Source organism: Bombina bombina, chromosome 3 (assembly GCF_027579735.1).
Source record: "Bombina bombina isolate aBomBom1 chromosome 3, aBomBom1.pri, whole genome shotgun sequence".
In the NCBI taxonomy this organism is placed as follows: Eukaryota; Metazoa; Chordata; class Amphibia; order Anura; family Bombinatoridae; genus Bombina; species Bombina bombina.
In genome coordinates, this window is record NC_069501.1 from 304,943,704 (window position 1) to 304,965,475 (window position 21,772).

The 21,772-nt window shown below is 36.6% G+C and overlaps 1 protein-coding gene across 3 annotated transcripts in view; it reads right to left on the reverse strand.

Annotated features, from left to right (window-relative positions):
- MAP3K15 (mitogen-activated protein kinase kinase kinase 15) overlaps positions 1 to 21,772 on the reverse strand; it is a 551,607-nt gene that overhangs the window by 115,192 nt on the left and 414,643 nt on the right. For all 3 annotated transcript variants that reach the window (XM_053706395.1, XM_053706394.1, XM_053706393.1), the window contains 5 exons: positions 21,490 to 21,617; positions 21,151 to 21,281; positions 20,074 to 20,179; positions 15,147 to 15,304; positions 13,522 to 13,705 (listed from right to left, as the gene is read on the reverse strand). In XM_053706395.1, coding sequence (XP_053562370.1) covers positions 13,522 to 13,705; positions 15,147 to 15,304; positions 20,074 to 20,179; positions 21,151 to 21,281; positions 21,490 to 21,617 — 707 coding nt within the window. The remainder of the gene's footprint in view (positions 1 to 13,521; positions 13,706 to 15,146; positions 15,305 to 20,073; positions 20,180 to 21,150; positions 21,282 to 21,489; positions 21,618 to 21,772) is intronic.

The window sequence follows — 21,772 nt, forward strand, 5'->3', positions numbered from 1 at the left end:
AATGAACATAGATAAATTACATCTTTAAAAAGAAACATATTTGCAATATACATGTACAGGTATACCTCACTTTACAGCGCTTCACTTTACAGCGCTTCGCTAATACAGCGCTTTGTGGAGCTGAAGTTCAACCTCCAAGGATTTTAAAACAGTGCTGTAATCTTTGTGAGATTGCAAGAAAAGTGACTGGCAACATTTTATTATGCTTAGTTCACTCCGTTTACAGCATTACAGTGCAATCTGTGTCTCAGTGCTATACTCTGGCAAATTGTACTACAGTGATTGTCACTATTTTACAGGTACAGTATTTATTGAATACTGTGCTGTGTGAGTGTTAAACTAAACTTAGCACTATTGTACACCTAATATAAGTTAGTTTAAACATGTTTTTAAGTTTTTAAACACACTGGCAAGTGAAAAGAAAGCTAAAACTGCCTTGTTTCACTTTAAGGCGGTTTTCACTTTACAGCGGGGCTCCGGTCCCTAACCCGCTGTATGAGCGGCGTATACCTGTATAAGCAAAAATGCTTCTAGTAAAAGTTTTAGTATTAACCTTTTTTTCTGCACATGCATGTGAAGCAAAGCTAGATATTCTCAGTGAGCCTACATTTTAACCCCTTAAGGACTGGGCATTTCAAACTAAAACTTCCCCAAAAGACTAGAGCATTTTTTAGCATTTTTGCCACCACTACATTTAAACAGAAATTGAGCCTTTTTTATATTTACCTATCAAAACTATATATATATTTTTTAGTAGACAACTCAAAGTATTGATCTAGGCCCATTTTGGTATATTTCATGCCACAATTTCTCCGCAAATGAAATCAAATTAAAAAAATTGTTAACTTATTCACAAACTTTAGGTTTCTCACTATAATTATTTACAAACAGCTTATGCAATCATGGCACAAATGTTTGTAAAAGCTTCTCTTGGATCCCCTTTGTGCAGAAATAGCAGACATATATGGATTTGCCATTGCTTTTTGGTAATTAAAAGGCTGCTAATTGCAGCTGCGCACCACACTTTTATTATTCCCAGCAGGTAGTTTGTAAGGTTAATTTTAGCTTTAGTGTAGAGATTATCCTCCAACCTGATACTTCCCACCCCCGATCCCTAATTGATCCCTTTCAAACAGCTCTCTTCCCTCCCTCCACCCCCAATTGTCACCCCCATCTTAAGAACTGGAATAAAGTCTGCCAGTATGAAAATAAGGCATTTTTTTTTCATAAAATATTTTTTTTAAATATATTTTCTGCAGTGTAGGATCCCCCTTAACCCCCAACCTCCCTGATTCCCCCCCAAACAGCTCTCTAAACTCCCTGACCCCCCCCCTACTTATTGGCCCCATCTTAGGTACTGGCAGCTGTCTGCCAGTACCCAGTTTGCTATAATTTTAATTTATTTGACAAAAAAAACTTTTTTCTGTAGTGTAGCTGCCCCCTCATTACCATACCCCCCTCCCCCATCACTTTCCCACCCACTACCCCACTTTGCACTATAGGAACCCCTCTCCCTGCTTCCCCTCCTCCCTGCAGCATCGTACAGGGTACAGCGCTGGTTGTTAAGGGGTTAAATACTGCAGCTGCTTAGAGGGCCAGGGTGGGTTGTATGTCACCTTAGACTCTCTGAGCAAGTGCTGTGTTTAAAATGCTGGTGCACAGAGCATACTTAAATACACATTTGAAACTGCTATAGCTTTTATTAGAAGCATTTTCGCCAATTCATGTATATTACGAAAAATGCTTCTATTCAAAACTGAAATGCATCCATGTGGATTCCAATTTGTCTGCGGTAAAAATGCAGACTTTGGTATACTTTACTTTATTATAGTGTTAAAATAACATGCTCTAATTTGTTAGAGTATGTAATTTTAACACTAGGGTTGCTGTAATGGAGGACCACCAGATCAAGACCCTGTGATGTCCAGCACAATCTCCAGACCTGACCCCCTTTGAAAACTTCTGGAATGTGATCAAGAGGAAGATGGATGGTCACAAGCCATCAAACAAAGCCAATCTGCTTGAATTTTTGCGCCAGGAGTGACAAACTCACCCAACAGCAATGTGAAAGACCGGTGGAGAACATACCAAGACAGTTGAGCTGTGATTGGAAATCAGGGTTATTTCACCAAATATTGATTTCTAAACTCTTGCTTAGTTAAAACATTAGTATTGTGTTGTTTAAAAATTAATTTTAACTTGTTTTCTTTGCATTATTCGAGGTCTGCATTATATACACACACACAGTATTGTCAATATATATGCAAAGATTGATAAATATATATATTTTAATCATATATTTGGCTAGTTAGTAGCAAATGATTCATTCATTTAGAAAAATTGACTTAACTCATGTCAGTTCTTCCCCCATTCAGGATGCAAAAGTTAAAAGGGCATCCAAGTGAGAACAATAAGACATTTGGTTTAATTAAATTTAACAGCCATTTCAAAAGGCCATGTGGTCACTACCTGGAAATATGTGATAAAATCTCCTACCCCTCACAAACGTTGTCTAGAAGTCTGACCTAGGTGAGATATTTTGTGAGAAAGTAACCATGTACATTTCAAATGCAAATTGACCCCATGCTATGTAAGTGGGGCAATGAAAACTTGGCCAGCAAAGACATATGTTATAGTGTAACTGAAATTTACTGAAAATACAGCAAATAAACATATTTGAATGTATGCCTCAGAATGTATTGAATGTAGAAATTTACAAAAAGAAGGCAGGGTCTCCAGCACTTGAAACACTTTATTTTGCACAGACAGCGATGTTTTGGGGTCACAGCCCCTTATTCATGCATGAATAACCAAGCATGAATAAGGGGCTGTGACCCCGAAACGTCGCTGTCTGTGCAAAAACATAATTTATGTAAGAACTTACCTGATAAATTAATTTCTTTCATATTAGCAAGAGTCCATGAGATAGTGACGTATGGGATATACATTCCTACCAGGAGGGGCAAAGTTTCCCAAACCTCAAAATGCCTATAAATACACCCCTCACCACACCCACAAATCAGTTTAACGCATAGCCAAGAAGTGGGGTGATAAGACAAAAGTGCGAAAGCATAAAAAATAAGGAATTGGAATAATTGTGCTTTATACAAAAAAAATCATAACCACCACAAAAAAGGGTGGGCCTCATGGACTCTTGCTAATATGAAAGAAATGAATTTATCAGGTAAGTTCTTACATAAATTATGTTTTCTTTCATGTAATTAGCAAGAGTCCATGAGCTAGTGATGTATGGGATAATGAATACCCAAGATGTGGATCTTCCACGCAAGAGTCACTAGAGAGGGAGGGATAAAATAAAGACAGCCAATTCCGCTGAAAATAATCCACACCCAAAATAAAGTTTAAATCTTATAATGAAAAAAACTGAAATTATAAGCAGAAGAATCAAACTGAAACAGCTGCCTGAAGTACTTTTCTACCAAAAACTGCTTTAGAAGAAGAAAATACATCAAAATGGTAGAATTTAGTAAAAGTATGCAAAGAAGACCAAGTTGCTGCTTTGCAAATCTGATCAACCGAAGCTTCATTCCTAAACGCCCAGGAAGTAGAGACTGACCTAGTAGAATGAGCTGTAATCCTTTGAGGCGGAGTTGTACCCGACTCAACATAAGCATGATGAATTAAAGATTTCAACCAAGATGCCAAAGAAATGGCAGAGGCCTTCTGACCTTTCCTAGAACCGGAAAAGATAACAAATAGACTAGAAGTCTTTCGGAAATTCTTAGTAGCTTCAACATAATATTTCAAAGCTCTAACTACATCCAAAGAATGCAACGATCTTTCCTTAGAATTCTTAGGATTAGGACACAATGAAGGAACCACAATTTCTCTACTAATGTTGTTAGAATTCACAACCTTAGGTAAAAATTTAAAAGAAGTAAGCAACACCGCCTTATCCTGATGAAAAATCAGAAAAGGAGACTCACAAGAAAGAGCAGATAATTCAGAAACTCTTCTAGCAGAAGAGATGGCCAAAAGAAACAAAACTTTCCAAGAAAGTAGTTTAATGTCCAGTGAATGCATAGGTTCAAAAGGAGGAGCTTGAAGAGCCCCCAGAACCAAATTCAAACTCCAAGGAGGAGAAATTGACTTAATAACAGGCTTTATACAAACCAAAGCTTGTACAAAACAATGAATATCAGGAAGATTAGCAATCTTTCTGTGAAAAAGAACAGAAAGAGCAGAGATTTGTCCTTTCAAGGAACTTGCAGACAAACCTTTATCCAAACCATCCTGAAGAAACTGTAAAATTCTCGGAATTCTAAAAGAATGCCAGGAAAAATGATGAGAAAGACACCAAGAAATGTAAGTCTTCCAGACTCGATAATATATCTTCCTAGATACAGATTTACGAGCCTGTAACATAGTATTAATCACAGAGTCAGAGAAACCTCTTTGACTAAGAATCAAGCGTTCAATCTCCATACCTTCAAATTTAAGGATTTGAGATCCTGATGGAAAAAAGGACCTTGCGACAGAAGGTCTGGTCTTAATGGAAGAGTCCAAGGTTGGCAAGAGGCCATCCAGACAAGATCCGCATACCAAAACCTGTGAGGCCATGCTGGAGCCACCAGCAGAACAAACGAGCATTCCTTCAGAATCTTGGAAATTACTCTTGGAAGAAGAACTAGAGGCGGAAAGATATAGGCAGGATGATACTTCCAAGGAAGTGACAATGCATCCACTGCTTCCGCCTGAGGATCCCTGGATCTGGACAGATACCTGGGAAGTTTCTTGTTTAGATGAGAAGCCATCAGATCTATTTCTGGAAGTCCCCACATTTGAACAATCTGAAGAAAAACCTCTGGGTGAAGAGACCATTCGCCCGGATGTAACGTTTGGCGACTGAGATAATCCGCTTCCCAATTGTCTATACCTGGGATATGAACCGCAGAAATTAGACAGGAGCTGGATTCCGCCCATACCAGTATACGAGATACTTCTTTCATAGCCAGAGGACTGTGAGTCCCTCCTTGATGATTGATATATGCCACAGTTGTGACATTGTCTGTCTGAAAACAAATGAACGATTCTGTCTTTAGAAGAGGCCATGACTGAAGAGCTCTGAAAATTGCACGGAGTTCCAAAATATTGATTGGTAATCTCACCTCCTGAGATTCCCAAACCCCTTGTGCTGTCAGAGACCCCCAAACAGCTCCCCAACCTGTCAGACTTGCATCTGTTGAAATCACAGTCCAGGTCGGAAGAACAAAAGAAGCCCCCTGAACTAAACGATGGTGATCTGTCCACCACGTCAGAGAGTGTCGTACAATCGGTTTTAAAGATATCAATTGAGATATCTTTGTGTAATCCCTGCACCACTGGTTCAGCATACAAAGTTGAAGAGGTCGCATGTGAAAACGAGCAAAGGGGATCGCGTCCGATGCAGCAGTCATAAGACCTAGAATTTCCATGCATAAGGCTACCGAAGGGAATGATTGAGACTGAAGGTTTCGACAAGCTGAAACCAATTTCAGATGTCTTTTTTCTGTCAGCGACAGAGTCATGGACACTGAATCTATCTGGAAACCTAAAAAGGTTACCCTTGTCTGAGGAATCAACGAACTCTTTGGTAAATTGATCCTCCAACCATGTTCTCGAAGAAACGATACAAGTTGATTCGTATGAGATTCTGCTAAAAGTGAAGACTGAGCAAGTACCAAGATATCGTCCAAATAAGGAAATACAGATATGCATCCTGTAAATCTATTGTGGACATATAATGCCCTTGCTGAACAAAAGGCAGGATAGTCCTTATAGTTACCATTTTGAATGTTGGTATCCTTACATAACGATTCAATATTTTTAAATCCAGAACTGGTCTGAAGGAATTCTCCTTCTTTGGTACAATGAAGAGATTTGAGTAAAACCCCAGCCCCTGTTCCAGAACTGGAACTGGTAAAATTACTCCAGCCAACTCTAGATCTGAAACACTTGAGCCTTCGCTGGATTTACTGGGACACGGGAAAGAAAAAATCTTCTTGCAGGAGGCCTTATCTTGAAGCCAATTCTGTACCCTTCTGAAACAATGTTCTGAATCCAAAGATTGTGAATTGAATTGATCCAAATTTCTTTGAAAAATCGTAATCTGCCCCCTACCAGCTGGGCTGGAACGAGGGCCGCACCTTCATGTGGACTTGGGAGCTGGCTTTGGTTTTCTAAAAGGCTTGGATTTATTCCAGACTGGAGATGGTTTCCAAACTGATACCGCTCCTGATGGTGAAGGATCAGGCTTTTGTTCCTTATTGTGACGAAAGGAACGAAAACGATTATTAGACCTAAATTTACCTTTAGATTTTTTATCCTGTGGTAAAAAAGTTCCTTTTCCTCCAGTAACAGTTGAGATAATAGAATCCAACTGTGAACCAAATAATTTATTACCCTGGAAAGAAAGGGAAAGCAAAGTTGACTTAGAAGACATATCAGCATTCCAAGTTTTAAGCCATAAAGCTCTTCTAGCTAAAATAGCTAGAGACATATACCTGACATCAACCCTAATGATATCAAAGATGGCATCACAAATAAAATTATTAGCATGTTGAAGAAGATTAACAATGCTATGAGAATTATGATCTGTTACTTGTTGCGCTAAAGCTTCTAACCAAAAAGTTGAAGCTGCAGCAACATCCGCTAAAGATATAGCAGGTCTAAGATTACCTGAACATAAGTAAGCTTTTCTTAGAAAGGATTCAATTTTCCTATCTAAAAGATCTTTAAAGGAAGTACTATCTGCCGTAGGAATAGTAGTGCGTTTAGCAAGAGTAGAGATAGCCCCATCAACTTTAGGGATTTTGTCCCAAAACTCTAATCTGTCAGATGGCACAGGATATAATTGCTTAAAACGTTTAGAAGGAGTAAATTAATTACCCAAATTATTCCATTCCCTGGAGATTACTTCAGAAATAGCATCAGGGACAGGAAAAACTTCTGGAATAACTACAGGAGATTTAAAAACCTTATTTAAACGTTTAGATTTAGTATCAAGAGGACCAGAATCCTCTATTTCTAATGCAATTAAGACCTCTTTAAGTAAAGAACGAATAAATTCCATTTTGAACAAATATGAAGATGTATCAGCATCAACCTCTGAAACAGAATCCTCTGAACCAGAGGAATCATTATCAGAATCAGAATGATGATGTTCATTTAAAAATTCATCTGAAAAATGAGAAGTTTTAAAGGACCTTTTACGTTTACTAGAAGGAGGAATAACAGACATAGCCTTCTTAATGGATTTAGAAACAAAATCTCTTATGTTAACAGGAACACTCTGAGCATTAGATGTTGATGGAACAACAACAGGTAATGTAACATTACTAAAGGAAATATTATCTGCATTAACAAGTTTGTCATGACATTCATTACAAACAACAGCTGGAGGAACAGATACCACAAGTTTACAGCAAATACACTTAACTTTAGTAGATCCAGCACCAGGCAGCGATTTTCCAGAAGTATCTTCTGACTCAGGGTCAATATGGGACATCTTGCAATATGTAATAGAAAAAACAACATATAAAGCAAAATTGATCAAATTCCTTAAATGACAGTTTCAGGAATGGGAAAAAATGCCAGTGAACAAGCTTCTAGCAACCAGAAGCAATAAACAATGAGACTTAAATAATGTGGAGACAATAGTGACGCCCATAATTTTTAGCGCCAAAAAAGACGCCCACATTATTTGGCGCCTAAATGCTTTTGGTGCCAAAAATGACGCCACATCCGGTAACGCCGACACTTTTGGCGCAAAAAAACGTCAAAAAATGACGCAACTTCCGGTGACACGTATGACGCCGGAAACAAAGAAAAAAACATTTTTTGCGCCAAAAAAGTCTGCGCCAAGAATGACGCAATAAAATGAAGCATTTTCAGCCCCCGCGAGCCTAACAGCCCACAGGGAAAAAAGTCTAATTTTAAGGTAAGAAAAAAATTGATTTATTCATATGCATTATCCCAAATATGAAACTGTCTGAAATAAGGAACGTTGAACATCCTGAATCAAGGCAAATAAATGTTTAAACACATATATTTAGAACTTTATATAAAAGTGCCCAACCATAGCTTAGAGTGTCACAAAAATAAGACATACTTACCCCAGGACACTCATCTACATGAAGTAGAAAGCCAAACCAGTACTGAAACGAGAATCAGCAGAGGTAATGGTATATATAAGAGTATATCGTCGATCTGAAAAGGGAGGTAAGAGATGAATCTCTACGACCGATAACAGAGAACCTATGAAATAGACCCCGTAGAAGGAGATCATTGAATTCAAATAGGCAATACTCTCTTCACATCCCTCTGACATTCACTGCACGCTGAGAGGAAAACCGGGCTCCAACCTGCTGCGGAGCGCATATCAACGTAGAATCTAGCACAAACTTACTTCACCACCTCCATAGGAGGCAAAGTTTGTAAAACTGATTTGTGGGTGTGGTGAGGGGTGTATTTATAGGCATTTTGAGGTTTGGGAAACTTTGCCCCTCCTGGTAGGAATGTATATCCCATACGTCACTAGCTCATGGACTCTTGCTAATTACATGAAAGAAATAAAGTGTTTCAAGTGCTGGAGACCCTGCCTTCTTTTTGTACTATTGTTTCAGGGCTTGGCAGCGCTCTGAGGTCTACCGTGCACTATCCTTTACATGTGTGCTGTTCCCCTTATTTCAGAATGTAGAAATTTGGGAGATTTTCTAATTTTCTAATATTACATGAGTAATTGCTAAGCTTGATAGGTGACTATTTTAGTTGGTCTAAAATGTTTAACTGTGTCAAAATAATAACCTCTGTATTTTTTATTTTTTTTCAGACATATAATTTCAGATCTGCATAGACAAGATTTATGCATTCAGGATTTATTAAAAATATGAAGTGTATATAACATGTTTTTCTGTTTTTCCAGATGGAGCTAAAAGATGATAAAAACATCTCTGGAAATATAGTGAGATGGATATATGCAAGTCACTTTGTTGTGATATGACTATAAAATATTGTTGTTTGATATCAAATTGTAAATTTCCTGTTATGCTAACTGAAATATAAATGCTAACAAGAGAAATTCATGAATGCAATAATTTAAAGTATGTTAAATAACCATTAGATAGGGAGATATTTGAATTAGCAGTATAATTCTTTTAATGTAAAATAATATTAAAAAGAATTTGATGTTTCATATTAAAATAATCAGAAAAATGATATGATACTACCCCATCTACAATTAATATCGTAATTTATTAATACAATGTTATAGTATTGTTTAAAATAATCATTGTATGGGATAACTGTTAGAAATGATTAAATGTACAGTATTGCTGTGTTGTGTTGTCTGCTGCCCCCGATGGCCAGAATCCAGTATGACAGTCAAGGGACTTAACTGTTAAAAGATGCGTTTCAATGGTGACCATGCTCAGCTCCGTAAGGGCCAATAACAAGAAGGTTCCGAAGGGCCGCCCATATTTCTCACCAATGATTAAACAATATAAGTGGTAGGCAGGAGAGGAGAAAAAAGAAAACTGGCTGTGATTTTTCTTTGCTAAACTAACTGAAAACTGTTGCGTGGGATACAGTCAAACTATAAGCAAAGTGGGCCATACTTTCTCTGATCAATTGCTATTACACTTATCTTTATATGAGGTGGGACAAGTTTTGAAGCTAAATATCATCTGGTAAAGTATTGAAATTACGTGTGATGTTTTAAAATAAGATATATGCATAGCCACTACAGTTAAATTACAACTTATAGATTAAAGAGAGCAATTTGTGTTTTAAACTGTATTTCATAGTCTTGAATAGCTCTTAGCTTGCCTTTTGTATGCAAAACATTTAAAGCAAACATTCATTGTTGCTGTTTGTAGCAGACTTAAAGAAATAAATTGTATTTTAAAACTGGTATCCATAGCCCTGTATAGTGTCAAATTTGTATTTATTTATCTGTAATTTATCTGTGCAATTTCTGATGTTTTAAATTAGGATTGTGTTAGAATAAAGCATGGGTAAATAGCTGCGTATATTACTTGAAATCTCATTGTGTTAATTGAATGAAAGGCTATTGTAAATAAGGCTAGTTTTAAAGGTAAACTTTTATGAGCTTTTTAAGCAGTATAGCATATCTTAATAGTTTTTAAGCGTGTATAATATTGTTTCATATTCTGGTTCCTACAGATATATTAAAATGTGTTCATAGATATTAACTAATAAAAAGAATTCAGGTATTTATATTAATTTTATGGTTTATAGTAGATGCATATTGATTGAGTGTTTATCTTTAAAGGATAATTATTAAATATATTGTATTATAACCCTGCCATAGACTGACATATTATTTGGAGAGCACTACTGAAATTCTTATAAATATACTGACAGTATATATGTTTGCTGTAGTATAAGGATTATCTTTCCACCTCCCTGTCCCCCATCTCCCTCACTGGTCAAGGCTATCATAGGTACTGGCATTCAGAGTGCCAGTATGCAGTTTAGGGCAAGTTTTTTAAAATTTTATTTATTCTTTCTTTTTCTTTAGTGTAGGAATCCTCCCCCCTCCCCATCGCTCCCTCCAAGCAATCAATCATTTTCTGTAGTGTAGGGACCCATCTCCAAGTGATCACTGTAGTTTAAGAGCACTATTTTCTATAGTGTAGGGACCCACTCATCCCTCTCTCATCCTGAAGTTTTATTTTCTATAGTGTAGGCCGTCTCTCTTCTATGTCTCTTCTAACAGGCAACAGAGATTTCAAACTGCACACATATCAATGGTCTAATTTGTAGTTATTTGTTGGTCATATTCTCATAGCCAGAGTGCCTGGATAAGGAGATATGACCAATATTTACACATCCTTATTCCCTCCAGCACTTATCAATCAAATGGGAGCAGATTAGCTTGATACACTGCAGGAAGAGTTGATGGGGCAGATGCTTTATGCTTCTCATTCATATTTTGTCCTACATCATATTCCCAAGTGTGTGTGAGAAGTTCGAAAATAATGATTTTATGGGTTACTGAGATTTAATAGATTTTGGAGGAACTTTGTCTCATCACTTCCACTGGAAAAATAATGTATAACTTTTATAACAAAACCATTCTGCATATTTTATTTATGCTTAAACAATGCAAATGTTTATCCTGTGTTTACTAAATCCTGCCCCTTCCCTCAGATTTTATTTTTCTCACATGTGTGATCTTGTAGTGTTACATTAGTGGTCACTGGGCAGAGATCTTGCAAACTCTGTGGTTTCATTTGGAATGGCCAAGGTTTTTCATAGGGAAACTGGAACAAAACTAGAATAAACAGTGGGACTTACCTCCCAGGTTGTTTGTGGCACATTAAGGAGTTATCCATGCAATAGATTTTTTTACGGTGGCTAAAAATACTTTACTTCATTCCTCTTCACTATAATGCAGTGATGGGCATGTACTGTCCCTTCCAACAGGCGCTGTCCAGAACAGCAAATAGTTTTTAAATTTGCAAGTGGATGTTAATTTTGGCCGCATTTGTTAATTTAACTATCAGTGGCTTCCTGTTTATATTTATTAATGGACATTAAGGATTTCATTCCAAAAGTTTAATTGGGAGTTTAATAATGCAAATTCGTTAACGAAATATGGCTATTCATTTTGTTTTCATGGAACAAATATTCAAATAAATGTACCACAAGATTTAAAGAAAATTAATAAAAATACTGATGAAATTCTTCAGTATTCATTAATTTCCTTTAAATAAGCTTTCAATGCAGATTCCAGGGGCGTCAAGAGGCTTAGCACGACTGGTCCCAGGGCGCTAAAGGCAAAAGATCCTGTAGCACAGATGAACGTTTTCACCTGTAGCAAAGAAACATTAACATTCGTTTAACGAAAACAAATGCAAATGTTCAACGAATATTCAGTATTTGTTTCGTTTAAAACGAAACAAATACCGAATAGCATAGCAGCCGAATAATCGGAAACTTTTCTAAATATTTGGTCTGAAAGATTCAGCCAAACCAAATTCTTTGCCCGTGTACCGCTCTAATTGACACGGAGGTTAATCTCAGATAGTATTATAAAAGCTATATATTTATTTTACAAATTGCTTGCAGTTAAATGATATAAATCAGGAAGTCAATATTATCCTTACAATTGTTAGACAACTCTGACTATATATGTATAACATGTGCAAAGCCACTGTGTGTAGCAATAATAAATTCACTAACCAGCAAGTTGGAATGGTTGGTTATTCATAAGGACTTCAGGCTCGTGTTACAGCTGCACATTAATATTTTGATTTATTGTGTATGGGACTCCCTAGGTCTATAATTTCTCTTAGACTATTTAACTATGGATTTATTTTGACACCCTAGGTTATTTATAGAGTGGAGTTAATCAGCCATCTTTTCACATTTTGCAGTAGTAATTTAGCATATTCTCCTTGTGTTTTTAATTCACATCCATTTTTTTATCTTGCACATAATAAAGGATAAGTAGTCCCTTTTTTTTTAGTCATGTTATTTTGGCCTTAAGGGAGACTGAGTGCTTTAAAGCTCTATCTGTATTCAGTCTGGGCACTGATTATTTTGCCATTACATTAGCTAAACAGCACCACTGCACAGAGTTATAACACAGATGATTGCATTTGTTATTAAAGGGGACTCTTCTGAACGATAATTTGTGTAGTGCCATTAGCTTTTGAGTTAAGCTTCCATTTTTACCTCAAGACAATCAGTCTCCCATACACAGTGGACATAATCATTTTCATTGTCAGTTTAATATAAGGGTTAAAAGAACAATGTGTCCTTTTTGACATTTCTTAAGATAAATGTTTAGTCCTTTTGAATACTTAAAGGTCACATGAATAACCCTTTGATGGATTCTGCCTGCTGATTTCTGATTTAAATTATTATCATTTTTTAAAAAAAACAAATTGTACTTACAACTTTTTGAGGATAAAATAAATACATGGTACTTACAACTATTTAAGGATAAAATAAACAAATTGTATTTACAACTATTTGAGGCTAAAAGGCCCTTATAAAAGAGATTCTGGTACATTCTAGTGGTGTCACCTATGATTTCCTCTGACCACATGGTGTGGTGAAGTGTAGTATTGGATTCTGGGTTGAGTCAGATCACAAGCTGACCCTGTTGGATTCTGGGTTAAGCCAGATCACAAGCTAACACTGTTGGATTCTGGGATGTCAGATCACAAACTGACACTGTTGGATTCTGGGTTAAGTCAGATCACAAGCTGACACTGTTGGATTCTGAGTTAAGTCAGATCACAAGCTAACACTGTTGGATTCTGGGTTGAGTCAGATAACAAGCTGACCCAGTTGGATTCTGGGTTAAGCCAGATCACAAGCTAACACTTGGACTCTGGGATAAGTCAGATCACAAACTGACACTGTTGGATTCTGGGTTGTCAGATCACAAGCTGACACTGTTGGATTCAGGGCTAAGTCAGATCACAAGCGGACACTGTGTGCTGCTGAATAGCAAATGCTATTTTAACAAGATTATTGGTCACTTACCTGAGGGTTTAAAGGCAATTTTGTTCTTCTTGCCCTTGACTACTTGCTTTAAGAAGAAGTCTCTGAGTAGATCAGCTGCTGTTGCCCTCTTAACAGGATCTGGTTCAAAGCACAGCAATATGAAAGCTCTGGCTTCCACCGACAGTGACTCTGGTATTTCAGGATGGATTTTAAACATCCCAACCTGCAATATTTTAAAGTGCACTTTTCAATATATGGATAACATTTTGATTTGAATGTGGAATCATAACACCTTTGTTACTCTTCCTGTTGTTGTCTACAAGAGGAATTAAAGGTCTGGTCACATAAAAATGTCTATAAAACAAACAAACATTGGTAGCTATTCTTGTATGATAATACACCAATTGCCATATTTGATTGTTAAAGTGATGATAAACTTCACGTTTTAAAATCAGGTCTGGAATCTAAGCAACATTTTACATGGACTTTAATTGATCACTTCTAATTAAGATGAACTGTAACTTACTTTTTATTCTAGTTGTGCTATTCTAATACCCAGCGTTCTGGCCACCCACTTCAAAACTCTTTTTTTTGTGAGCCAACAGTTCTCCGATCAGCGCTCTTGCAAGTTACAGAGCATCTTAATTAGAAGTGATCAGTTAAAGTCCATCTAAAATATAGCTTAGACTCCGGACCTGATTTTTAAACATGTAAAGTTGCTATCACTTTAATGAACAGCTCACTGGATTCCTCCCTATTTTTGTTTAGATGAATGACAACTAAGAACAACATAAATGCGGCAATGGTGCTTTTAATGTTATGTACCAGAAGATGTAGCATTATATATGGGCACCTCAAATCAACATGTACTAAGCAAAGAAATTAAGTGTTTTTTTTTCTTCCAATGACCATATATTGAGGACACATTTATAGACAAGAATGTAAACATAGCAAATAAGTTGCCCCACAAGTTACCGTCTCCTCCATTACTCTAAAAAGCTTTGCTGTTTAGACAATTATTATTAAAGAGATATGGAAATCAAAATAAACCCAACATGATTCACACGATTCAGAGTGTATAATTTACTTCCAATATCAAATGTAACCCTTCCTCTTGGTCTCCCATGGTTGAAACTTGGCTTCTTTCCACGTGTAATACTGAAATAGGCTCAGAAGCACACACATGTATTGAGCACTATGTGGCAAATTCAAGCGGGAATGGTATACAAACAACCAGTAAAGGTAGCTTTAGAGTGTAGTATCTTCAGCCAGACTATAGTAAAGCTCTATGGATATCTAATAATCTAGTAGTAATAAGCAAATGGACAGCTTCCCCGCTCTCACTTAGCTCTGCCTGCTGCAGCTAAATCTCCCTCTACAGGTAGCTCGTATATCATTGCTACCATATAGTGCTCATCACATGCACTCTCCTGAGACTACCTCAGCATGCTCTCATAGAAGGACAAGTTTCAACTATGAAAACCAAAATAAGTTTGATAGCAGATTTAAAATTGGAAAGTTTAAAAAACAAAACAAAAAAACATAACAAAACAACCCCACAAAACTGCACACTCATACTGAATCATGAAAGTTTCATTTTGACTTCCATGACAATTTAACACATTGCTGAATAATCAAATAATAAAAAAATCCTCCAATCTTACTTTGAACATTGCAGCTTGGGGCTCACCCAGCTCATGGAAGGGAGGCCTGCCAGTCGCCATCTCAATAATTGTGCAACCAAGAGACCAGATATCAGCAGGAGCCCCATATCCCCGAGGGCCTTTATCAATGATCTCGGGGGCCATGTACTGTAAAGTTCCTAAAAATAAAAGTAAAACAGAGAAGTGAGCCACAAATAAGAAAGAAAGAGTGAACAAAAATAGAATGTGAGTTAAAGGGTCATTATAATGCAAAAGTTACATGCTCTAATCGGATAGAGCATGCAATTTTAGCAATAGTGACCCTGCAATTGTATGTGCTTAACCCCCGTCAAAAGTGTTGCTTGGGAGTCACAGAAAACTGAGCCAATAGGCAGTTAGCAGTTATATGCAGCTCCTGAGCATTATTTAACTATGTGTTTAAACCTTTTGTGGGAGGTTAAGTATATAGCATTGCATGGTTGCTAGTGCTAAAATTGCATGCTCTAATTCATTTTTGTACTATAATGGCCCTTTAAAAATATTACTTAAGGGCACATGAAACCCACATTTTTTCTTTTATGATCCAGAGAGAGCACATGATTTTATACAACTTTCCAATTTACTTATTCTATTATCTAATATGTTTTGTTCTCTTGGTATCCTTTGTTGAAAAGGATACTTAGGTAGGTTTGGGAGCTGTTAATTCGGGGCTGCACATTTATTCCTCATGTTATTGGCTCATCCAATGCAATCAGCTAGCTCCCAGTAGTGTTTTGCTTCTTTAATAAAGGATACAAAGAGAATGAAGCAAATTAGATAATAGAAGTAAATTGGAAAGTTGTTTAGAATCGTATCCTCTATCTGAATCATGAAAGAAGAATGTTTGGGTTTCATGTCCCTTTAAAGATACTCATTGGCAAACGCTTAGATGCTGGTAATTTCTGCCACAAATGGATTATATAGCTCATAAGGTAGTTTAATTTAAAACAGCGGGCCTCTCGACTGTGAACAATACATGAGCTATATTTAAACTGCGAGTGAACAGAATGCAGCATGTTGCTTCCTTAGTAAGCTTAAACAAGAACATGATTTTCTTTAACATTTCCTAAATTGGCATAATATTGGTCAAGAAACTACTAATTAAAAGCTGTTACTAATACGATTAAGGTTTAAAAACACATAGCACCAAGCGGTTTGTTGGGAAAAGCCAACACATTCCACTGCTGCCACCCAAAAGTACATTGTAGTGTGACATGGTGATTGATTGCACACTTGGTAAAAGAGAAAGAATTAAATACATTGTGGCCAGGTGTAAAAATGAAACAAATCAAAAAAAGCACAAGTCTCTGAGGAACAAGTGATAGTGGTCTGCTTAAAGGGACAGTAAACACCTTTTAAAATAAAATCTGTACTGATTTGCAATATACATTCATTATTATTATTATTATTATTATTATCAGTTATTTGCACAGCATCAACAGATTTTGCAGCGCTACTTGTTTCCCCCTTTCCTGTAATCCAAAGGTACAGTAATCCCTTCGCGGCTAAGCCCTTTTAAAGGGACAGTATACACTCATTTTCATATAACTGCATGTAATAGACACTGTTATAAAGAATAAGATGCACAGATACTGATATAAAAATCCAGTATAAAACTGTTTAAAAACTTACTTAGAAGCTCTCAGTTTAGCTCTGTTAAAAAGGTAGCTGGAAAGCCCACTGCAAGTGGCAAGAAAGACCCTCCCCCTTCTTTTGCATATGAAAAGACCCTTTACACAAACATGAACAAACTGGAGAAGGTAGCTGACCGTATTCTCATAAAACTTTGGGGCTTGGTTAGGAGTCTGAAAATCAGAGCAATGTTATTTAAAAAATAAGCAAAACTATACATTTAAAAAAAACAAAAAAAACTTTATGGGCTATATAAATAGATAATCTACAAAACATTTATGCAAAGAAATAAGGAGTGTATAATGTCCCTTTAACACCCCAGTGTTGAGCCAATTTTGAGCTTTTTTTGCTACCTACATTTAAACACTATTGTAATCAAATTTCAGTGACTGACCTACACAAATTATATATTGTTTTTTTAAGCAGACCCAGCAGATTCACAATATGCCATTATTATATTTATATTTCATGGCATGTGAGATAGCTGCAGCAAATACAAAAAAAAAAGTATTTCTGTTAAGATTTTAATAAATAATATTGAAAATGGCCAGGTGAACACTGCTATTACCATGATCACCTTAGTAAATTGTTATCAAGGGTAGCCACATTTAAAATATATTGATATATGTTTTTAAAATAGGGTCTTGTCTACTAGGAAATAATCTTTATTAGGGGTCTCTAGACATAAGATTATTATTTTTTTATAGAGCATAAGTTCAAATTTTCAAATTTAGTCACCAATCAGAAAACACTACACAGGGTGCTGAACCAAAAATGGGCCGGCTCCTATGCTTACATTCCTGGTTTATCAAATAAAGATACCAAGAGAACAAAAAAATGATAATAGGAGTGAATTAGAAAGTTGCTTAAAACTGCATGCTCTATCTGAATCATGAAAGAAAAAAAATTGGGTTTCATATCCCTTTAAAGTGAAATAAAACTGTTAAACTTCCACTTCTGAACCTCTATAGGGTGAAGAAAAATGTACCATTGTCAATGGAGTTGCTACAAATGTATCTGGTAGGTAACAAGAGACTTTGGCCTAGTTTCCGTTAAGGTGGTAAAGTTTGAATACTGGTGGTAACATAAATAATCTCCATATACTTTAATGGAGATAAATGTTTTTATCACCGGTTTCCATGATTTACCACCTCAATGGAAACTAGGCCTTATTTGGCTGAATCCTACTCATGAACTCGTTACTAAATAACACCTTATATATATAAAAAACATGAGTAAAAAATAAATAGGACATTAGTGTCTCACCTGGTACACAGTACAGCTCCTTAATTTAAATTAACCCCATAATTCACCAACCTCCATGACACACTTTGTTAAAGGCGGCAAGCTGCTCTAATGGTGATAAATAGGATAACAAAAGCTGGTAGTTCCACCTACTGGTAATCTGACACAAAATGTAATATTCCATAAAATATCTAATTAAGCTTTACAATACGTGTTTGCTTTCTTTTGCTGTAAATTCTACACAACTGCATGTACCTTTAAAATCACTTTAAATAAACACAATTGTAGAACACCGTGAAAGAGACTTAAAAGAAATCAAATAGCATTGTAATCATAAAGACAATGGTTATTATTAGTTATAAAATTATAAATAAAAATCAGATGCGCCCTCTAAATTTGCTACAGAAATATTACTGGTGTTGAAGTGATATGCACTGCAACTTAAAAGTGTCTGTGTGATATTTCCAAAAATACTATGATTCTATCAAGACAATGTATTGTATGTATGTGTCGTGACAATCTATATATAATAATAATATAAAATGATAATTGATATGACCATCTACATATATTTGTTTTAACAAAGATAGTCCACACTCTAGGAGATATTTCACAGATCTCCAGGCAGCAAACTCATTCCAGATCGATGTTGGCAGTCGCAGGTTCTGTTAAAAAGAAGAAAAGAGGCGCCAAATGGTGTGTATCGTTTGAACTACAGAAGGCCAAGCCCCCCAATGAATTTTACTTACAAGATTTCCAGCACTTGAGAAGTGCCACATATGCCTTCTGAACTATTTGCAGCCGTCCAGCTAGCTGTATTTGGCCAGTGTTGCTTCAGTATTAGGCTGTGCAAGACAAAATCACAAAAGTGCCACAATAGTGTGTATCAGTGAGAACACTAACGAGTGCGCAAATATTGAAATATACTCACAAGATGTGGGGCACTTGAGAAGTGCCACAAAAACCTCCTGGACACTTATCAGCTGTCCAGATCACTGTGTTCACAGGTTATCCTCTGGGCTAAAACGTTAGGTTCACAATGGCTCCAAAAAGTACCTTGGGATTCACCTCCAAAAAGTACCTTGGGATTCACCCCAGCAACAGCTGCACAGCTTCCTGTGCAGCTGTTGCTGGGGTGAATCCCAAGGTACTTTTCCGCCATTGTGAACCTAACGTTTTAGCCCAGAGGATAACCTGTGAACACAGTGATCTGGACAGCTGATAAGTGTCCAGGAGGTCTTTGTGGCACTTCTCAAGTGCCCCACATCTTGTGAGTATATTTCAATATTTGCACACTCGTTAGTGTTCTCACTGATACACACTATTGTGGCACTTTTGTGATTTTGTCTTGCACAGCCTAATACTGAAGCAACACTGGCCAAATACAGCTAGCTGGACGGCTGCAAATAGTTCAGAAGGCATATGTGGCACTTCTCAAGTGCTGGAAATCTAGTAAGTAAAATTCATTGGGGGGCTTGGCCTTCTGTAGTTCAAACGATACACACCATTTGGCGCCTCTTCTCTTCTTCTTTTTATTATTAGTAATATTGCTTCAGCACATTATGATCATACTCTTGTATGGCTATGACTGCGGCATCCCGCCGAAACGCGTAAGCCTGTCTGCTATGCTCCTCTCGCTACTTATGGTAACAGTGTCTGCTGCCCATAACATTTTTAACAATTTGGAATAAAGTGTTTTAATTAATAAGAGCGGTGGTAACTTTGTATTTTTGCTTCCATACTCTTGTAGCCACATTACTGACATGGCCACAAGATGGACACTTCAAGGTTACCACAGTGCAGGCAACATTGTCATCATGAGGTAGACATGTTCACATTAACCATTTGGTTGCCAGAGGGCATCTAAATGGCTAATCATAACCCTAAATCAAGCTATAGTCCTTAATTAAGCCATAAGCCTAACACTATCTCCAGACTTGTGGGTGAAGACATCTTTGTTTACACTGCACCTCTATTTGTGATCAGCTATTTCATGGCCTTGAACAGTTGGGATAACAATGTGCTGTCTCACCTGTAAATGTTTCTGTGCACGGATTAACACCAGCTAGTCGCTTTGAGGTGCCAAAATCTGAAATTTTCACCACTCCACTGTAAGTATTCACCAGGACATTATCCCCCTACAAGGACGAAATAGGTTTCACAAAAATTATACATCATATCCCACTATGTGAAAGAGACAATAGAAGTCCATCTATCAGTCTGCAATTTGCAAGTTTCTACAGTTTTACTTTCAAATAGGGAATTACAATCTGACTATAACATTCAAAGTTCCCAATTCTTACACTAACACTAAATGTTAAATTAATTATGGACAAAAATTGTTGCCGAATGGATAAGTTAACATTATTATTTTTTAGAAATTGTATTGAAAAATGCACCGATCTTAACTGATTATGTACTTATTATTTCAACCTAAAAAATGTATCAAACTAAAAATGTAAAATCCTGATATTTAAAACGAGGAGTCCCACTCCCCTCTAAGTAAAACTGAGAGGAACAGGGCTAGATAATTTCCCTCCATAGAAAAGGTCCCTGTTGTTCTACTGAAACAAGTGGCCCCTTATTCAAAAAGATGGGTCCTTGCCCCCTAGGTCACATGGAGGAGAAAATCCCCTACTTCAGGCAAGAATCCCTGACGGCTAGTGACACGTCACACCAAGCTGTTTATGTTCAGCACAATTGCGCAATTTAGTGACAAATATGCTGAAATCCTGATCTGCAATACAATGATAGCCCAGGTTAATGACTTATGCATTCATCTGAAAAACTAATTCTCGGAAGAGACATCTTTTCCTTTTCCATTCTCATAACTGTTCTCTCTGAGAAAAGTTAGATGGTTCTGAGTATATCTATGTATGTGGCTCTGATGTAAGCACAATCAATGACATTTACATCGTAAAGCAATATGTTTTTAAACAAAAGTAGATTTTTTTGCTAATTAATAGATTTTTAAAGTACCCTCTAATTAAAAATAATCATCTTGAGACCAAGATACATGTTACTTACACCAGTGATTTTACAGTGTCATAATTCTTCCGTTCAAAAGTCTGGTGATGCATATAATTATTAAAATAAAATGGATTCCTACCTTAATATCTCTATGTACAATCTGGTTCTCATGAAGATATTTCAAGCCTTCCAAGATTTGTTTTGTGTAAAACTTTATTGTAGGCTCCTTCATAGGGCCCCATTTTGACCTCAAAAGAACGGATAGACTGCCTGTTAAAACAAAAGTAAGTTACTGGCAAAACCATCAAAACATTCCATGTTGGGCTTGGAGAAAAGCAGGTTGGCTGTTAATTGCATGTTTTAATTGATATAGAGAATATATGGCATGGTAGTATTATAATCAATGGTCCTCTTTATCAGAAGGGGCCCTCTAGATGATAGCCTATTACAACTTCATATATTATTAAATGTGACTAACCTCCTGGTACTTGTTCCATGAAAATTTTGATATAACCATCCTCTGAAACAGAACCAAGATACTGCACAATGTTGCGGTGCTTAAGATATTTGTGTAGAGCGATCTCTTCATGCAGGGGTTGGGAGTATCTGCAAAGTGAAGCAAGTTGCTCAGTTTACAAAGTGCTCTGTAAGCCAGAAATATCCGTCTATGTCACTTTTGTGTAAACAGAATACAAGAAATAAAAATGGAACTGAAATGGCATATTTCCTTATAAACAGTTTATCATGTTCTTTAAGTACAT